Source organism: Ambystoma mexicanum, chromosome 2p, assembly GCF_040938575.1.
Source record: "Ambystoma mexicanum isolate Mex_15411 chromosome 2p, UKY_AmexF1_1, whole genome shotgun sequence".
Classification (NCBI taxonomy): domain Eukaryota; kingdom Metazoa; phylum Chordata; class Amphibia; order Caudata; family Ambystomatidae; genus Ambystoma; species Ambystoma mexicanum.
The window spans coordinates 951,588,882-951,608,675 of NC_090923.1; the positions used below are offsets into that span (position 1 = coordinate 951,588,882).

Consider the following 19,794-nt stretch of genomic DNA (forward strand, 5'->3'; position numbering starts at 1 on the left):
TCCTTGCCATGGAACAGAATCAACCCTTCTTGACCTCACCAACCAGATCAACGATCTCCGCGGCTCAGCCAAACTCGCCCTCTAGCATCTGCTCAACCTCTGTTGCCTTCAACTTGGTTGACCACCAATCCCTCTACCACCGCCTCACCTTGGTAGCTAATTTCTCCGCCCAAGCCACCAATTGGATTGCATCATTTCAAGCAGACAGATCTTCAGGTTTCTCCATTGGCAACTCCACTGCCCCACCTACCCCTTTGTCCTGCAGACTGCCACAAGGATCATGCGTCTCACCGACCTTATACAATATTTACACCACTGTGACTCCGTGTGTATCGCCTACACCACCTACGCAGATGATACCGAGATCCTCATCCCTCTTTCAGGCACTGACCTCCTCCAACCTCAATGCAGTCTACGAAACTATTTAAGCCCAAATGTTGTCCCACAGTCTCTGCTTGAACAACCACAAAACCGAGATCCTAATCAGTGGCACTCAAATATCCCTCTACAATATGATCCAGCATATCAATCATTCCTGATTGATGGCAACACCATCCCAGTTTCCCCTGTCATCACGACACTGGGAGTGTATCTTGATTCCACCCTTAGCATGTCGTGGCATGTAAACGCGAAACCAACCTCTGCTGCTTACACTACGAGACTCCTCAATGCCTGCAAACCCTTCCTCTCAACCATCAACCACCTTAACATTGCACACGCCATCATTGGTGCAAAGCAGGATTACTGTAACACTTTCTGCTGGCACCACAGAATGAAACCTCAAGAAGCTACAAGTAATCCAGTACAATGCATTCTGAGCTGCCAACTCGCTCCAGTAATAGTCTCAAGCTCTCTGTGCCCAGATTCAAACGATCCAGAGCAGGTGGCTCCAGCTTCCCTGTTACAGCCACCGGTCTATGGAACTCCCTCCCGCTCTCCAATCTGAACCATCCTACATGTCTTTCCAGAAAAAATCTTAAGACTTGGCTCTTTAACTAAGTTCTCTATATTATCTGAGACACTATACACCTATTGCTTTATGACACTGTATATCATGTAACCAGCGCCCAGATGCCTGCGCTTTGCAAATGTAATTTAAAAATAAATAGCCATTCCGAAAGTAGTTGGTTTGGGAGTGACTAGGTCCCTAACAACGCCTGTGATTATCTGTAGTGGGGTAGGGGCTTTGAAAGTATGGAAAAAGTCAGACACAGGAGACCAGCTATGTGATCAGCTGGACCAAAATCTGCATGGGACTCGACTGTATTCTATTGGGAGTTGTCACTTGGGCCAAGGGTGATGTATGATTAGAGTAAGTGAGGTCAGCCTATGTGTATCGCATTTGTTTCAGGCTGTGCGGGCTGATCTCCCCCGGAGGGACACAGCTGTATTCCCTGGGATGCAGTGCATGGGGGTCTGGTGGAGAAAGAACCAGTAACCCAATTCGATTTAGTTGTGCATTGTGTATCAGATAGGCTTGGTTGGGAAGTATTTGACAAGTTATTGGCTTCCCCTATGTGCCTAGTTTCACTGAGGGGGGGGGGGGGGGGGGGCGAATAGTTCGCCCCCTAGTGCGATCCTTTCTAACTTTGTTAGGGTGCTGATGGGAAGAGCCAGGTTTTGAGTGCCTTCCTGAAGGCAAGGTGGTCCTCTATGGAGCAGATAGATAACGAGAGTGAGTTACAGAGGGTGGCTGCTTGGACCCCATATGGGTTGATTTAGTTGCTGCGCCTAACCTGAGTTTTTTTTTTTTTTTTAGCCTGCAGCGTCTACATTTATGCTGTAGGTATTCCTGTCCATTGTTGTGATTGGCACTATGGGTGATGCATATAGTCTTGAAGGTGGATCGTTGCCCTATCGGAAGCCAGGGTAGGACACAGAGGGTGAAGGTGATGTGTGCTCTGGGACCTAGGGCTAAGAGGAGCCTCACAGCTGTGTTTGAAACTCATTGGAGTTTTCGGATCTGTGATGTGGGGGCACCTAGATATAGGGTGTTAGCATAGTCTAGGCGAGAAATGATGATGGCTGCTATCGCTGAGACTTTGTGTGGGAAGGCCAGGTAAGGGAAAAGTCGGCGGAAGGTGTGGATGTGTAAGTAACAGCATTTTATCATGGAGTTGATGTGATGCGATACGGTCAGTTCCGTGTCCATGATTCTGATATATTTTACTGTGTGGGAGGTGGTAGGAGGTGGGCCTAGGCAAGCTGGCCGCAGGGTGGGTTGCAGGAAGAGGGCGGTCTTGCCAGAGCATGATCTCGGTTTTGCGAGTTTTGAGTAGGAGGTGGTTGTTCATCATCCAAAATTAGATTTCTGAGACACAAGTTGCTAAATTTGGGATGGTAGGAGAGGGGCGCTTAGGGATTCTGAAGATTATTTGGGTGTCATCTGCATAATTATAGCATAATTGACCATGGGAACGAATGAGTGCATGAAGGGGGCTCAAGTTGTAGGGGATAGCGAGGTGCTTTGCGTTACTCCCTGGACGACTGGGTTGGGAGAAAGGCGGCATGTGTACTCTTTGGGATCTGTTGGAGAGAAAGCAGCATATCCAGTTCAGGTCCGAGTCCCTGATGCTGATTGTGTGAAGTCTGTAAATGAGGATGGAGTGATCATATGGCCAGAAAATCTTGTGGCATGACAATTTTAGGGCACTTGCCACATGTAGTAGCCATACGTGTTAAAAGCACATTAGAAATAACACAAAAATGGTAAAACTAGAATTGCTGCCACCAGCGTGTCTTTAGGCACATATGCAAGTAACCAAAAAAAAGTGTAAAAGGCTAGGGTAATACAAATGTGTTCTTATTGCACTGCATTGTAAGATGCTGTGTGCAACGTTGAAAAGTAAAAGACGAAAAGGGAAACCTAGTTTCCCAATACTGATAATTTAAAGGACTGATCAGTTTCCCCATAGCAAAATTAGTAAAAGGCAGTGGAAGTGAAGCTAAAGGCTAAAAAGTCAGAACAGGTCAAAAAACAACACAAAAAGATTTGTGAAACTATGGAGGGAAAGTTGCCAAAAGAGCGAGATTTCCTAACCTGAAACCACTGGCCATATGTATACGCTCCAACCTCAGAATTAGGGGTATTTCCTCAGGTCAGACTGAGCATAAAGCGACCCTACACGCAGACGACCTTCTCTTAATGATGTTGCACACTCACTCAACTCTTCGGTGCATTACGAAACTTGTGAAGTTTGAGCAGGCCTCAGGTTTTACGTTAAATTATGGAAAATCCATGCAATTGTATGTCTCTGAATCACCACACACTATGTCCATGATCCAACAGGACTTCACATTTCATTGGGGTGCTGCCGAACTTAATTTTCAAAGGGATCAAGTTGCCTCCATCCTTCATGGATTTATATAGAGTGCATTTAGGGGCCCTTTTCAATACGCTGGATGTCGATTTGGCGAGGTGGGAGACTTTGGTGATATCATGGTTGGGCCATATCACTGCTGTAAAAATGAACATCGTCCATTGTATCCTTTACTACGCCCTGGCTTCCCAAGTTATGATTCTGCATTCCCCCTTTCAGGCATTGCAGCAGAAAATTATGAAATTCGTTTAGTCTGGGCGTATGCGTGGAGTAGGCAAACCGGCCCTCCACTCCAGCAAATATAATGGTGGCCGGAGCCTCCCTGTCCTCCAGAATTATGTCATGGAAGCTAATATCTTGTGAATTCAATCCTTGCAGGATGGGGTGAAAAAGGCCCTTGTGCGAACATTGAACAATTGGCCACCTCAACAATGCGTCTCGGAATGTCATTGGCTCACTTTTGCCCACCACCCCGGCTTCCCTAGTTTACTGGAATATGGCTGTCGTACTTTGGGGCATACAGGGAGGTATGGGCCCCCCTGTCTCCAGTTTTGGGAAATCCTCGATTTACTCCAGGCCTCGCCCGGAAGAATAGCCGGAGGGAGGGGGGGATATTATTTGAGTCAAATGTACCACGCACATGTCCCTTATTAACTTTGTTAGTTGCAAGAAATCGTTCCTTATCCCCAATACTGGACGCTTTTACTATTGCCAACTTATGTATTGGATCACTAGTCCTGAGACACTTAGCACTGGCACCTGCCGCCCACCACAGCGTTAGAGCTCACTTTGAAGGAGGGTGGTCCTATTAAGATAATCTCTAGACTGTACAAAATATTGCACCGTTCAGACGCCCCTGTCAAGCTCGCCTATGTGGGGCAGTAGCAAAGGGATCTGGGTGGTCCCATATGTGAGGAGGCCTGGAGAAGGAGGCGACCAACGCCCGTGAATGAATAAGGAAAACACATACAATCTTATGTACAATGGTACATGTACAAAACCCGGTTTAAGATTAATCCAAAAAGGTCCCCCTTGTGCTGGAGAGACTGTGGCCAAAGGGGCGATTACCTACAACTCGGGTGGCCTGTTATGAAGTATATTTGGTGGTAATAAAGCTGGGACTCGAGACGTGAAGGCCCAGGTGTTCTGGAAGGAGGTGCTCGGTCTGATAAAGGAAACCACTGGAAAATTGCTGCCTATGGTCCCATTAGTGATTCTTCTGGGGGAATCCAGGGATTCCCTTTATACCATGAGGGGTTCCAGAGCATCCCTGATAACTCAGCTGTTGCTGGCGGCCTCCATTGCTCTCACCACAAACTGGAAGGTAATGTTGGGGCCGCAGATTCATGTTTGGTGGTACAAGATCTGAGAGATAGCCGACAGCAGAGACTGTCTGGGCCTCTGCTCAAGGTTGTCTATTGTGGTGAACCAGAAGGAGGAGTCGGACAACTTAGTGACATGTTCAAAAAGGGTTTTATTTAAATGAAAAGAAAACGTGTTCTCTACCTAACAAAAGTACAACTAAGGGTGCTTGCCAAGTCCAACCTAAAAGTCCTCTCAGAATCCTAAGAATCTAATTCGCCCTACCATTTAAAAAAAATACTGACTGAAAAGAAAAGAGATGTTTGTGTAATGGCTACAGTATGGACGTCTGCCTGGCCACTTGTATTCAACTTGTTCTCAGTGTCACAGTCCTTTTAAATTGTCTTCACAGGTTCATTATTAAACCCTTTGGGGAAAGTTCACAAATATTGTCAGTCTGGCTTTCCCCTCTCCCTTTGATAAGGAGACAGTTTCTGATTTTTAAATGTTCCAATCTCTCCAGGATGACTTGAAATTACACTTCTTTGACTTCCACCTTCGTAGCGTTGGGACTTCCCTTAAGTCTGTTAGCTCTGTAGTAAGAAGTCTCATCTTTCAATATACAAATTACCTTAGGGTTCTTGCCCAGTCGTATAACACTGCTTCCCATGATTTATGCACTGTACTGTCCGTGATACAGAGTATTCTGTTTCCTTTACTCTGTTTCAACAGGGGACGTTTGTCTGTGCTTCCTTGACATTCTTGGCAGTTACTTCCACTTCAATTAACAGTTTCTGTATCTTTACCATTCTTATTTAGTGAGGGCTGTGTGCCTGTCTCATTCTCTTATCTCGGTGTACTTTGTTGGCTATTCCAGCCTTATTTTACATTGCTCATATCCCTTTTCCCTATGGCTCCGAGGGACTGGGTGCCTGTGATGTTCACTTGACTGTTCGAAGTATTGGCAGCTATTCCAGCCTCTCAGTACACTTTTCATATTATTTTCTCTTAGGTTCAATGCAATGAGGCCGTGTGACCATTACATTTTCACTGAATTTCATACCTGCGTCGGTTTCTGTACTCAGGAAAACCTGCAGGCCTGTCTATCGCTCACCTCCACAGGTCTCTAGCATCTCTTTACCCATAGGTGCCTCTCTTGGTGGGAAAGATGCTTGTCGGCATGAGCTCAGGATCTTGGGCTCCTACTTCATCTTGGTTCTCTGCGTTGGCGCCGCTAAGCCCACCACTGTTCTTCATTGGTCATGCCACCCGGGAAGATTTTTCTTTCCGTCCTCTGTCTTGCCTTGAGCAAAGTGTTAGGGAGAAATGTGCTAATTCCGCTCTACTTTAGAGACCCCCAGCTCTCTTGCTGGACTTTAGGACTTTTAATTTCTAACCTGGAGAGAGTGAGACCTTTTTCCACTCTCATGTATTTATTTTGTGATTTATTCTCCGTTTCTTTTGACTTGGGAGTCTGACACACTCCATAGGCATCATCTTTGCATTGTGACACACAGCAGCTTCAGTGCATTAGTACAGGGAAGTCTCTTAGATTTCCCCAAGGTTTAAATACCTTCTCTTAGTGAAATTACTGTTTCCAAGTGCAGTGAAGTGAAATTGACTTTACTTAAATTTTGTAACTTTCTAGACCCAGCACACACTATGTTTCCATGGGGTGTTGGAGGGGATACTTAGTATCCCCTTTGTCTAGTTTCTCATGTAGCATTTTTATGTTACCCTTTTTACAATTAATGGCTGGTGTCAGTGATTTACTTTTTACTACCATTGTGTGTTTTTACCGCGGGCTGCGTCCTCTGGCTCCAATATGTCTGGCAGGGGCTTGAAGTGAGGGAGGTGCCCGAAACACCGTGTGCTTAATCCCTTGGTTACAGGAATGCACCCAAAGGTTTTTGGCCGGCTGGCTGTCGGGCAAAGACAGCCACCCTGCTGTGTGATTGACAGCTAGGCTGGAATGAATGGGAGAATCCTGCATAAAAGGTGAGGTTTTTGGCTTGGAAGGCAGAGTCAACGACTGGACGAAGGAATCCGAAGAAGAACTTGAAAGAGACGCCTGCTGCAACTCCTGGACGATTGGTTTGCCCGGTGAAGCCCTGCTGCTGTGCTGAAGCTCTGAATTCACCTCGACTAGAGAAGCCCTGCAAGGACGACTTCTCCCCTTGAGTTGATGGGACCAATCAACTCCAAAGTAAGCCCGTCTGGACATCCTCTCTGAGCTGGGTGTACTTCCACTTCTGATGGAACCGAAGTGCCAGGGAGAGGAACACCAGATTGTTTGCGTTGCTTTTAAGTCAGACCCAAGCGCCAAGCAGATTCTCAGGACTTCCCTGAAGCAGGACTGACCAAGCCTGAGCCACCTCAAAAGAGTGCTGGACGCCAGATGCGAGGAAAGTCTGAAGTGATATCCGAGAACTGCAGTGTTGCTATTTGCTGTCAGACGCGAGGAGCTGAAACGCTGAGGTGCCACTGAATTGAAGTTTGCCCATTGCTGCCGCTGACCATCCCATTGCAGTGCAGGAGTCACCAGACGTCATGCCTCTTGTCCCCACGACTGAGGCCCAGGAACCCCAGGATCTGCAGAGCTGTAAAGAAACAGAAGCCAGCTGGAACCATTTCTTCTAACCAAAGGTACTGTAAAGTCTAAGAGAACATACCTCTTGTTGTGTAGCCTTACTTGCTCTCAGTTGAGACCTGTCTTGGTTGCCCTTGTAGAGTTGCTTACAGCTTTGCCCCTCACAAGCCTCCCAGCTTGTGGCCCTTCAAGTGAATCCTATTTCTACTAACCTTTCTAAAACCATTGTGCAAGTCTTTTACTTACCTGCAAAGAAGATCTTCAGTTCCCCTAGACTTGCTCAACTAACATTGGCTGGCCTGGCTCCCTGAGAGACTCTTACCTTTTGACTCTGTGCCTTTACCTTTCCCCCAGGACAGGGTTAAATTTCTCCAGTATGGGGTCTGGCATGGATTCACATGCTCATGAATATTCCCCGTCGTCAGGCTGGGAATCCTCGGTAAAGAAAAAACCAGTATCAGTTTCGTTTCTGATCTGTCTTTCGTAGTAATAACCAATCACTGGTCTGTGCGTCATACTGACCACAGCCAATGACTGCCCTCTACCTAAGCACCGCCTCTGGCAGCCATCTTCAGATTTTTACTGCACGTTCATATGTTGGGATCCTCGTGCTATTGCTCTCGAGCGTTAGTGCTAATTTTTCACGTTTTTTCTCAAAAACTTCGTTTTTTTCGGTCAAAAGAGCCTCAAGCTCCACCGACTCTCCATCCGATCAACGGGGACCCGTGTCGGATTCGTCTGCGCCCCTCAAGGGTGAAGATTTCGTCGAGCTACGTTTTTGGAGGACTCCAGAAGCTTCTCAGGCCCGGACATGGCCCAGGAGAAGGGAAGCTCGACGCCCGGAAAGCTGTTCAGGGTCTGCCCTGGATGCCAGCTGCAGAACGTCTTTAAGGAGGACGAACACTCCTTTTGTCTCTACTGCTTACATGAGGACAAGACGCACGTGGAGAAGGACTGTGCGTTTTGCGGCAATATGTCGGAGCGGACCATGAAGGACCGCCATCAACGCCTCGACAACTGGCTGGAAGGGAAGAGCCCGTCAGGCGAGAAGAAGAGGAAGAAATCTGAGCGGTCTTCTAAGACCTTTGAGGACGCCCCGGCGACGGGGGTCCAACACAAGGCCAAGCACCGCGAGTCCGCTGGCACCGGGAGCGCCGAACGGTCGGGCTCTACGGGCGCCAGGCAGGGCGTACCCTCCCCGGCACCTTCAGCCACGAGCCAACGCTCTGGGTCGGGTAAGAGGAAGAGCGAGCACCCGGCGAAGCTCCTGGAGAGGCCCCGGTCGAGCTCGAAGGCCCCATCGGAGGGGGAGCGAGGCAGTGTCCCCCCCCTCAAGGATAAGGCGGTGAGCGCACCTAAGGTGGTGAAGGCCTTAATCCATCCGGCCAAGCCCTCTATCGATACTGTTGCGGCGGCCCTGGCTCAGCCTGTGGAGGCTACACCAGTGGTGGCGATCTCGGGGCTCTGAGTCTCCCTGCCACCTCGGAGGGAGTCCTCTTTTGTGCCCATCGATAGGACCCCCGTGAAATCCCCGGCGGGGAAGAAAAAGGGGGGGCAGGGCGTCGTCGTAGATTCGGCTTCAACCTCGGAGAAAGAGCTGATCGAGGTCTTAAGCCACGGCCTTGGCGTGGATGAAGACCGGCCCGTCGGGATGGATCCCGACGCAGGTGACGACGACATCGTCGAGGGTGCCGACGGGGCCCCTGATCGCCCGTCGGATTCCCCTCTGCCAGCGCCGCAAGACAACTCGGCGGCCATTTTGTTGGCTATACAGTCCTTATGCTCAGAGGGAAGGACGAGACTACCGTTGCCGACGGAGGAACCTCTCCCGTCGGGGGATCCTGAACCGGGACCTTCTGGTGTTCCCCCGCCCAAGAAAAGAAGGATTCACCCTCCACCTCCTTTTCAGCCGTCGCGCCCCGTCCAGCCCTCCTCCCCGTCCACCCGAGGGGATGATACGGGGACTGACACGGCAGCGACGGGTACGGACGACGAGGTATACGACGAGGATCTACCGTCGTCACCTCCCACCAGGGCTTCTCCGCCCGACGAGATTGGATCGTTCCACTCCATGATCGCCAGGGCATCAGAGCTTTTCCAACTCTGCCCTGAGGAGAAGAAAAAGGAAGGATTCCTTTATCAACGGCGCGAGGCCAAGAGGAAGACGGTCCTCGCGGTGCCTCTACTGGACGACATTTGGGATGAGGGCCTCGCCCTCCTCAAGAACCCTTCCACGACGCCAGCTAGAAGAGACCGGTACGAGAAGAAGTACCGGGTCCCGGACGCGGCCCCCCTGTGCCTCCGGGCGCAGCCTACCCCGGACTCCGTCGTCTCCGGAAGAAAGGGGGGGGGGGTGCGGCCTCCACATCGACTTCCCCACCGGACGGCGAGGGAAAGAAATTGGACGCTATGGGACGCAGGGTCATCTCGTCTGCAGCGACGACGATTAAAGCGGCCAACGCCTTGGCTATCGTGGCCCGCTACGACAGGGAGCTATGGTACAAACTGGCTCCCCTGCTGGACTTCCTACCGGACGACAAGAGGGCGGATGCCCTGGAGATCCTACAGGAAGGTGAGGTGGCGTCGGACCACGCCATCACTATTGCGACGGACATCGCCGACACTGGGTTTCGCCAGTTGGGCAACGGCGTGTGCCTTAGGCGGCGTGGATGGCTCAAGGCTACGGACTTCCGTCAAGACGTACAGACCAGAGTCCTGGACATGCCGTTCGATGGGAACAACCTGTTTGGGAAAACAGTGGACGATTCCCTTCAGGCCATTAAAGCGGACACTGAGCGGGTTCTGCAGCAACGACGGACGCCCTTTCGGAGCAGCGGAGGCAAGGGCGCCTCCAAAGGTTCCGGCGGCGGTTTCTCCACCTACCGTCAAGCGGCCCGCTCGTCGTCTCAGGAGGCCTACAGAGGACGAGGCAAGTCTGGCGGACCCCGCCATCGTCGCCAAGGAGGTCAAGGCGGCAAAGCCTCGTCGAAACAGGATTGAACCGGCCGTGGGGTCGGGCCCTCACCGAAGCACCCCGGTGGGAGGCCGGCTGGCGAGCTTCGTCAGCGTGTGGGAGTCCATCTCCACCGACCGTTGGGTGCTGGACGCCTTAGCCCGGGGCCACGCGCTCGAGTTTCAAAGAAGGTGCCCGCGCGTCCCCCCCCGTGGCCAGGAAAGAGCTTCACGTCCCTCAGCTTCTCCTGGAGGTAAAGGCGATGCTCAGGAAGGGCGCTATCAAACTCGTCCCAAAGAGGCTTCGGGGCTCCGGAGTTTACTCAAGATACTTCCTCGTGAAGAAGAAGACGGGAGGATGGCGCCCCATCCTAGACCTGCGACGTCTGAACAAGTTCATCAAGGCGCAGAAGTTCCGGATGGTCACCCTCCAGCACGTCCTGGGTCAGCTGGAGGAAGGAGACTTCCTGTCGTCGTTGGATTTGGAGGATGCCTACTTCCATATTCCCATCCTAAAGGGGCACCGAAAATTCCTCAGGTTTGTGGTCCAAGGGCGTCACTACCAGTTCAAAGCCCTCCCCTTCGGACTACGGTCGGCACACAGGGTATTCACCAAGTGCCTTGCACCGGTGGCGGCGCAGCTGCGCCGCGAGGGGATCCACGTCTACCCCTACCTGGACGACTGGCTCATCCGAGCCAAGACGAGGGAGCTCGCCGTGGAGCACACGGCAAGGACCGTCCAACTTCTCACGGACCTGGGATTCTCCGTGAACTACGCCAAGTCCCACCTGGTACCCGCGCAAAACGCACTGTTTCTGGGAGCGAAGCTCGACACAGTGTCCCTTCTGGCCTCCCCGTCGGAGGAAAGGACCAGGTCCATCCTGGGCAAGGTACAGCGGATGTTGGTTTCCGACGCGGCCAAGGTGAGGTCCATCAAGTCCCTCCTCGGAATGATGTCTTCTTGCATCTACCTCATTCCCATGTGCAGGCTCCGGATGCGCCCGTTGCAGGAGTTCCTGGACGCGCGCTGGATCCAAACGACTGGCGGCTTCGAGGAGAGGATCACACTCGACGAGAGTTTCCGCCGAGCGGTCCGGTGGTGGGGCACCCGCGCGCATCTGACGGCGGGCATGGACTTCCAGACCCCAGACCACCAGGAGACAGTGACCACGGATGCCTCCCTGGAAGGGTGGGGAGCGCACACCGAAAATCTGCACGCGAGAGGCCTTTGGCTCCCGACGGAGAAGTCCCTCCATATCAACGTCCTGGAGCTCCGTGCAGTGTTCTGGGCCCTCAGGTCCTTCCTTCCGTCCCTCAAGGGCAAGGTGGTGAGGATCTTCACCAACAACACCACCACCATGTTTTACATCAGGAAACAGGGCGGTACCAGGTCCCCAGCACTGTCCAAGGAGGCGCAGGACCTGTGGCATTGGGCCGTCGCCCAAAGGATGTTTCTGGTGCCGTTTCATCTGGCAGGGATAAAAAAACACCATCGCCGACTCACTCAGCAGGGAGCTGCGCTCGTGCCACGAGTGGGAACTACGGCAGGATCTAGTGGATCGCCTCTTCCGACGGTGGGGCACACCCCAGATCGACCTGTTCGCGACGGCGACGAACTCCAAGTGCTGGAGGTTCGCCAGCAGGTTTACCCAGGCGAGGAGCATGGGCGATGCTTTCTCGTTCCCCTGGGAGGGCCTGTTCCTCTACGCGTTCCCTCCTTTGCCACTGCTAATCCGGCTCGTCAACCAGCTCAAGAGGTCACGGTGCAGGATGATCCTCGTCGCACCTGCGTGGCCGAGGCAGATATGGTTCCCGGACCTTCTGGACTTGTCAGCGTCCCCGCCAATCAAGCTGCCGGTGGACGCGGACCTACTCTCCAGGGAAGGAGGCGCCATCCTCCACCACGACCCGAAATCGCTGAACTTGCAGGCCTGGCTCCTGCAGCGCTAGAGTTTGGAGGATACGACATACCGGCCGACTGCAGAGAGGTTCTTGCAAAGGCCAGGGCGTCCTCGACTCTTAAATGCTACGGACACAAATGGAAGAGGTTCTCTGTCTGGTGCCACGCACAGAAGATTAACCCTCTACGGATTACGGCTCCCCAGGTACTGCAGTACCTGCTGACGCTGGCCAAAGCTGGACTGGCACACGCGTCCATCAAGATTCATCTTGCTGCGATCTCCCGATACACCAGAACCACGGGCCGGACGTCCTTGTGGTCTCATCGTCTGGTGAAAGAGTTCATGAAGGGACTGTTCAGATCGTTCCCGCCGGTGAAGGCTCCGGCCCGGGCGTGGGAGCTCAACGTGGTGCTGACCAAGCTCATGGGACCTCCGTTCGAGCCTCTGCACTCGGCCCCGTTGAAGTTTCTGTCGTGGAAAACAGCGTTTCTTGTGGCCATCACCTCCGCACGACGGGTGGGAGAGATCCAGGCCCTTTCCTGCAAGGCCCCGTACTTGACTTTTCACGACACGAGGGTAGTGCTCAGGACGCACCCCTCCTTCATGCCCAAGGTACCGTCGGACTTCCATCTCAACGAACCCTTGGTGTTGCCTGTGTTCTTCCCGTCGCCTTCGTCGCCGGCTGAGAGGACTTTGCACTCGCTGGATGTGGCTAGAGCGCTGAAGTTCTACGTGGACCGCACGAAGTGTTTTCGGAAGACGTCACAACTCTTTGTGAACTTTGGACCTGTCAATCAGGGGAAGGCTCTCTCGAAGGCTTCCATTTCCAGATGGCTCTCCGGCTGTATCATGTACTGTCATCGGTTGGCAAACCGACCGCTGCCTGGCCGTCCGAGAGCCCATTCCAGCTACCACGGCGTTCCTTTCTGGTGTGCCCCTGCTGGACATATGCAGGGCTGCTACGTGGAGGTCGACGCACACCTTCACGAAATTCTACTGCGTCGATCGGGATTCCAGGGAGGAGTCCAGAGTCGGCCAAGCAGTGCTGCGCAACCGGTTCGCCTGAGGTGAGCCTGGTGAGGAGGTAAGATGCTTAATGTTGAGTTTGATGTAATGCTTAATGTTGAGCCTTTGCCACCTCCCGTGGTTGTGCATGTGTGTACTGCTATGTATTCTTTATTCATGAGCATGTGAATCCATGCCAGACCCCATGCTGGAGAAGGAACAAGTTACTTACCTGTAACTGTTGTTCTCCAGCATGGGTCTGGCATGGATTCACATGCGAACCCTCCCGCCTACCCCTCTGCGGCTCTTCACTTGGTCATACTGCCACTTCACGTGCTTCCAAATCTGAAGATGGCTGCCAGAGGCGGTTCTTAGGTAGAGGGCAGTCATTGGCTGTGGTCAGTATGACGCAGAGACCAGTGATTGGTTATTACTACGAAAGACAGATCAGAAACAAAACTGATACTGGTTTTTTCTTTACTGAGGATTCCCAGCCTGACGACGGGGAATATTCATGAGCATGTGAATCCATGCCAGACCCATGCTGGAGAACAACAGTTACAGGTAAGTAACTTGTTCCTTACTTGACATTGGAAGGTTCAAAAAGTAATTACCTGTTTATGAATTATTTGTTAACCTTGATTTTACTCCCATGTCTAACCTTTTCACCAAACACAGTATTGCTCTAAATGTACCAGTGATACATCAATGTCCACAGTGTCCGAGCTATTTAAGTCACCTGAGGGTGTAGGAAGTTGTCTGTGTGCCATCCCCAATGGGCATCCTCTGATTTAGAGAAACTAAGAGTGTGTTTTGAAGTATATTATAATTGTTACAGGTTTTGCTCCCTTCTAAAGAAGGCTTATATAACTGACTGTTAAATTAATAATTGTTTAATCAAGAAACCTTGAGTGTAAGTGTTTATGTGAATAACTGTCACTGTGAAACTCTGTGTTACAACCCTACTGCTCACATTGGCCCCTCTTGAGATAAGCCTGGCTGCTCAGCCACACTACCAAACTGTGTAGTACAGTCTTACACCAAGGGTTGGTTTCCTATTGACAGGAGGTCAAGGTTCTTGCTTGGGTAAAGCACCCGCCGTCCAGCCTCCTGCTAGCGGGTTGTTTATTCTGCTAGTCTCCACTGGCTCTGTGGCTCGACACAGCTCTGCACCTTCAGGACGTAGGTGCTCCAGGGATTCGCCTCTGCATAGCACTTGCTCTCCTCCCACCGTGGGAGATCCCTCTCCATTCACAAAACACTTGCATCTTATACATGTCATCAGAATTCATCATATGATGTCCGTCCTCCATGGCTATGGTCCTCAGGCGATGTTTACCATTACCTAAAGCCAATAGTGTCACAGAAGGATCCTTGCGATTTATAGTTGCAACAGTTTTTCCGATATCTATATATGCAGAAAGGGTGGTTTGGGCTGGGAGTTCCATGCTGGAATGGGAGTCCTTCTCCCAAAGAGGTGGGGTCACCTAGCCTCAAAGAGGCTTGCTGCCCTCTGGAGAGACTGGACGAATTGTCCAGATTCATCACACTATCTAAACATCACAACCTGTCTCCCCTTCATGGAATCTGTGAGAAATATCCTTTGCAAGCGGTCAAGCCACAAGTGTTGCAACACTTCTTCCTGATTTGATTCTGAAGCGTCAATCCCAGTTTATGCACTTGTACGACTTACATCTATTTGCGCTCCACCTTGCTTGTATACACATTGTAATCGGCTTGCCACTGTACTTGAGTTGTTCCTCAGCACCTCCACTGTGTTTTGTTTCTGTATCGTTTTCATGCTTTGTTAAAAAAATTAAAAAGTCTTATTAAAGAAAACACACCCTAGGTTCTCTCCAAAATAAATGTTAGTTTCACTTCAATCAAATTGCCAGCCCTCTTTCAAAACCCATAACAGGCTGAAAGGGCTCTGCATACACATGACATCTTTAGGGCAGGCATGTATTTCCTCTGTAGAACCAAAGAACTTAAACACATCTCAGTTCTTTATTTCAATGGCAACAATAAAGGGGATGACCTAGTCGCAGTCAACAATTGCAAGTTGTATCATTAGATGTATACAGCTATCTTACACACTCGCAAGCAGATCTCTTCCTTTTGTTCCTAAAGCACAGTCTACGTATAGTGCAGGAGTATTGCTCACTTTCATTGTTAATGTGCCACTAGGGGCAGCTTGTAAAGCAGCAATGTGGAGCTGAGTGCACACTGTCACAGAGCACTATTGTGTGGACACTCTAGTAAGAACATGTTGACATTGGTCAACTGTTTTGAAGCATTTATTTGCAACTGTTTCTTCAGCTCACCCACCTCCTTTGACGGTTACTGCTTGCTAGTCTATGAAAAGCATGTGAATCTAAGCAGAATCACAAGCCTCAGAAGACAAACAGTATTTTCCCAGGAATCTTTTTTGTGCAGCTGCTGATAATCACATGTGCCCACCCATCATCGTCTATTGGGAGCGACAGAACAGTACTACAACGCTATCGTACATGTATCCATGTCGGGTCTGGGAAAACAACAATCCGAAGATGTCGACTTGTGAGGGATCATGGTCATCTGTACATGATATGGCATTTATAACACGCCTATACACAAGTGTTTCAAGGCGCGACGAGGCAAGGGAGACAGAGGGAAGACAGACAAAGATCCTACTAGGCCAGGTGTCATTCAGATAGCGCAAGTGCATGGGAAGGGGGAAGTGCGGGGGGGGGACAGTGCAGTACATGGGATAAAAGAATAAATAACACTAAGTAGAAGTACGGCCAGCAGGTGGCAAGTGCAAGTGCAAGGGTAAGTGCAGACATCATGTGTAAGTGCTGGTAGTGGGACTTTAGGGATGCAGAAAACAGTCCCAAGTGAGGGGGTTGCCAGGAAGGCAGTGCGGGTGTGCGACTGCAGGAGGAGGGGACCTGGGCTCGAGATCAGAGGGTGGCCAGGTAACCAGTCCATGTTACATGTAGGCTAGGGATTGAGGACCGGTACGCCCCTGCCAATGTCCCCTTTTCAAATTGGAAAACAAGATGTAATGCTCTGCCCCAACCACTGGATGGTGGCCTATGCATAGCATGTGATATTAATCAGCTACAAGTCACAGAAAGACGATTACTAGGTAAGTCATGTTTGTCTTATAGTATCGATTTATTAGTTCTACTTTCCTGTGATTTTCATCGCTCAGTGTGTTTAGGCCTAATAAATAGTGCATTTTTATACTTACTGGTAAATTTGGTTTATTTGAGTGCTCTGTGTGTCTCATTGTACCACTACACCAACCCCATATCTCCTGAAGTCTAAGCTGTCCTATTTAACTACACCACCTTGATAGAGTTTAGCTAGACCTTCATGTCTTTTCCCTAGTCACTAAAATATGGTGGCCACTTAGAACTCTTCCTCGGGGCTAGTTCTGAAAATTCATCTTAACGATAACAAACCTGGTTCTGCAAATGTGGAGTCTCGGATGAAGTCCTCGAAAGCCACATTCACTAAAAATGTTCAAGATATGTACGAAAAATGCATTTAAATAAGAGTATATATACATTAGAGTTGTATACATATTTAGTGGTTATCCAGAAAAATATTTTGAGTCTCCCGACGGGCAGAACTGGAGACCCCATGAAGGACCGAAGGGTCTACCACATTTACCATTAAAAACTAATGGTTAAAGGTTTTTGCATTTTACTTCCTTATTTAGGTTTACAGTTAACATGTCTAAATATTTGTATTATCTGGGGTGGCTTTCTGTGGTGCACACTTATGTTTTCTTGAAAGACAATATTATAGGTTTTACTTAATTTTTCCAATTTTTACATGTGCATTGAAGTCTCTTGGAGGGCCTAAATTAATTGTACTATGAGCAGGATTTCACTGAAACTCTACTGGTCAATGTCCTACCAGAAAGACTTTGGAGTTAAATTAAATGCATGTTATGCAGATTCCTAATGCACGATTGTGGTTTTATCCTTTAAAAATGTATTTGAAGCTCCTTCGGCTTTTTTCTAGTATCCAATGTCCTGCCTGGGAGACATTGAAGCCAAGTGCATTTTAAACTGAAGGTTAGCATCCTTCCAGAAAGGGGCTAGTGACTATTGCACTGTAGTTGTATTGATGTCCACTAGTGGTTATAACACTCCCAGAAAGTGCCTAATGCCCTGGTGGTCATTTACTAGTCTTGCTTGATATCTTAACTGGAACATGTTGATGCAGAGTTGCATTTCCTAATGGTAGGTTTTCTGTTCACAGCCAATATCTAGTTAATGTTGGCCCTTTTTTAAAGCCTAATTACTATGGTACTGGGATACCTTTGAGAAATGCACAGCATCTGCCCCGGTGCCAGCAAGTGATATCCTTTTCTTTTTGACAGCAGTCTGAACAGTCTAAGGGACATCCCGAGGTAGATGACTGGAATTCCTCTGATTGGTTGGACATGGCAGCCACGTCCAAGAAGACCCGGGAAAAGACGGTGTGATGTTTACGAGAAATTAATTACACAAAAATTGTTTGGTAATCAGACAGTTTCTGTTAGTTAATGTCCTGGATAGACTCCAAAGCTTTGCAAGATTGTTAATTGTAGGAAGCATCTCAATGAGATAATTTTCCTATTTCCGTGCTTTCTGATGGTTAACACTCTGAACACTGAGTCTAAGACCAATTTTGATATTTCTCCATTTGCATTATTATTGACAGTCCTCTCTGATGGGCATGTTGAAATAAGTTGGGTATTTACTAGTGGTAATTTTCCGGACTATAGCTTAGTGCATGTGTACTGGCAGTCATCTGATATGCTGGCTGTTATAGCCTAGTTGGGTTAACGTGAAATACCTCCTGAAAAATAACTTATGTAATACAATGTGTTCAAATACAAACTTTGTTATAAAAGTAAGTTACCTTAATGGTGATTCAAAGTGTCTGCCCTACAAATGTCTGAGACAGCGACCTGTCTCTTACAGGCAGCATTTTCTTTGACCTACTTTTCCTTCTATTGACATCAATGGAACGCCTGGCTTTTTTCTCTAGTTTGAACCCTGTACTGAAATTTTAAGTTAAATAAGGTATTGTTTGCTTAACTTCCCTGCTCAAATAACCTATTTTGCCCACTGGTCAGCCCATATGGTTACCAGTGCAGGGGACTTGGCCCCATTTGGGAAATTCCTGTTTTGTTTTAATGTAGCACACATCAGTTTACAATGAAGTGTTGCAGGGTTACTATGTAACCCTTTTTCTTTTTCTCCCCAAAATTATTTGTTGCCTTTTTTTGATGTGTCCAAGACAGGTTCAGAAGTGTTTTATAAGGCATGCGCTTTCACAGGCTCCAGCTTGGAATTCCCGGGCAAAGTGGAGGTGTGTGCAGTCTAGCCAAATATGGGGGATGGGACAGTGTTGTCCCAGTCCATATTCCAGCCAGGTGGGGGACTGTTTGCAGATGTGGGGGAAGCGATTGTCTATTTTGGGACAGCCCTTGCCAGTCTGAATAGCTCAGTTCCTTACCATTGGCAGGCGGCGGCAGCCCACAACCCTACGTTGTAAGAAAAGAGTCCTGCAGCCGTTCCCAAGATCATTGTCTGGAGCCAGGACCTGAAAAAGAGGAGCACCATGCTGAAGATCTGGAAGGCTGTTTCTGAGGATTACCAGCTTTTCCAAGGACAAGTCCCGGTGAAGCCTGTTAGGAAAGATGTTCTCTTTGATGCTTTCCTCCTGTAGACCCCTCAAGGACACCATTCCTTTTTGCTTTGTTTGGACTCCTGACATGACTTTTTGGAGGTAAGTAAAGCCTTCTGCTTTACTTCACTTGTATTTTTGCAAGAGAGTGCCTAAAACAAAAACACCCAATTACATACCTTTAATGTGGGAAACGGTCATGGTCCTTGTTGGGAACTTTTTTCTTTTTGCAACATTCCCTCCGTATATTTCTATGGGACACCCTTTCTTTTTGCTTGTTTTATACCCTGTCCTGTCTTTTGAGAGGTAAGTAAAGCCATCTGTTTTACTTCCCTAGCACATAAAAATATGAGCACTGAGAGACTGTCGCTCTATGTGAATTTATTGTATTGTTATATTGGCACACACCACCTTAAAGTGAAGTATGGTTGAGATACTTTGCATCCTTATATCTTATTCTATAATGGATGTTTGTTTACTTTTACAATGTGCCTAGGATGAGCTGGTGGCATTGGATACTTGTCTACCATGTTTTTGTAATTTTACTCATGCACTTTTGCATTTACACTCCTAAACATGGCTAACACCCGAAGGTGGCCATGCCACAAGGTTTGGCCATATTTCTATTTGGCCTTATTCCTGCCTTCTTAAGTCAGGAAATGCCATATATCGAATGCCCTTTCCTAGAAAAGCTGCTGTTTTCGCTGGCAAAGGGTTGGGTTGTGTGGGAGCCCAGATGTAGGGGCTAGAACTTTCTGGTCCCAGTACACATGCAGGTGTCTGAATGTGTTGCTGGTGGCCAGTGGATATCCACATTTGGATAGCCACTGGCTATCTGAATGGTGCAAATCCTTACCTTTGGTGGGCCTGGGTGAGCTCGCAGCCCAAATCTTGTATAAAAGTAGGACTCCTGCAGCCATTCGGCAGATCAGAAGAGCAGCCAGTTGACGGCCTGAGGACGATCACTGTAGCTGAACAGCACCAACTCCTGTGAAGCCCTGCTCCTCTGCCTGATCTCATGAAGGCCTACATCAGTGCTTAGACCACTGGA

General features: G+C 49.2%; 1 protein-coding gene across 3 annotated transcripts in view; it reads left to right on the top strand.

Annotated features, from left to right (window-relative positions):
• The window catches only part of SCYL1 (SCY1 like pseudokinase 1), an 846,426-nt gene that overhangs the window by 614,485 nt on the left and 212,147 nt on the right, over positions 1–19,794 (top strand). For 2 of the 3 annotated variants that reach the window (XM_069644736.1, XM_069644734.1), the window contains exon 15: positions 17,449–17,547. The exons of the other annotated variant lie outside the window; for it this stretch is intronic. In XM_069644736.1, coding sequence (XP_069500837.1) covers positions 17,449–17,547 — 99 coding nt within the window. The remainder of the gene's footprint in view (positions 1–17,448; positions 17,548–19,794) is intronic. 3 annotated transcript variants of the gene reach the window in all.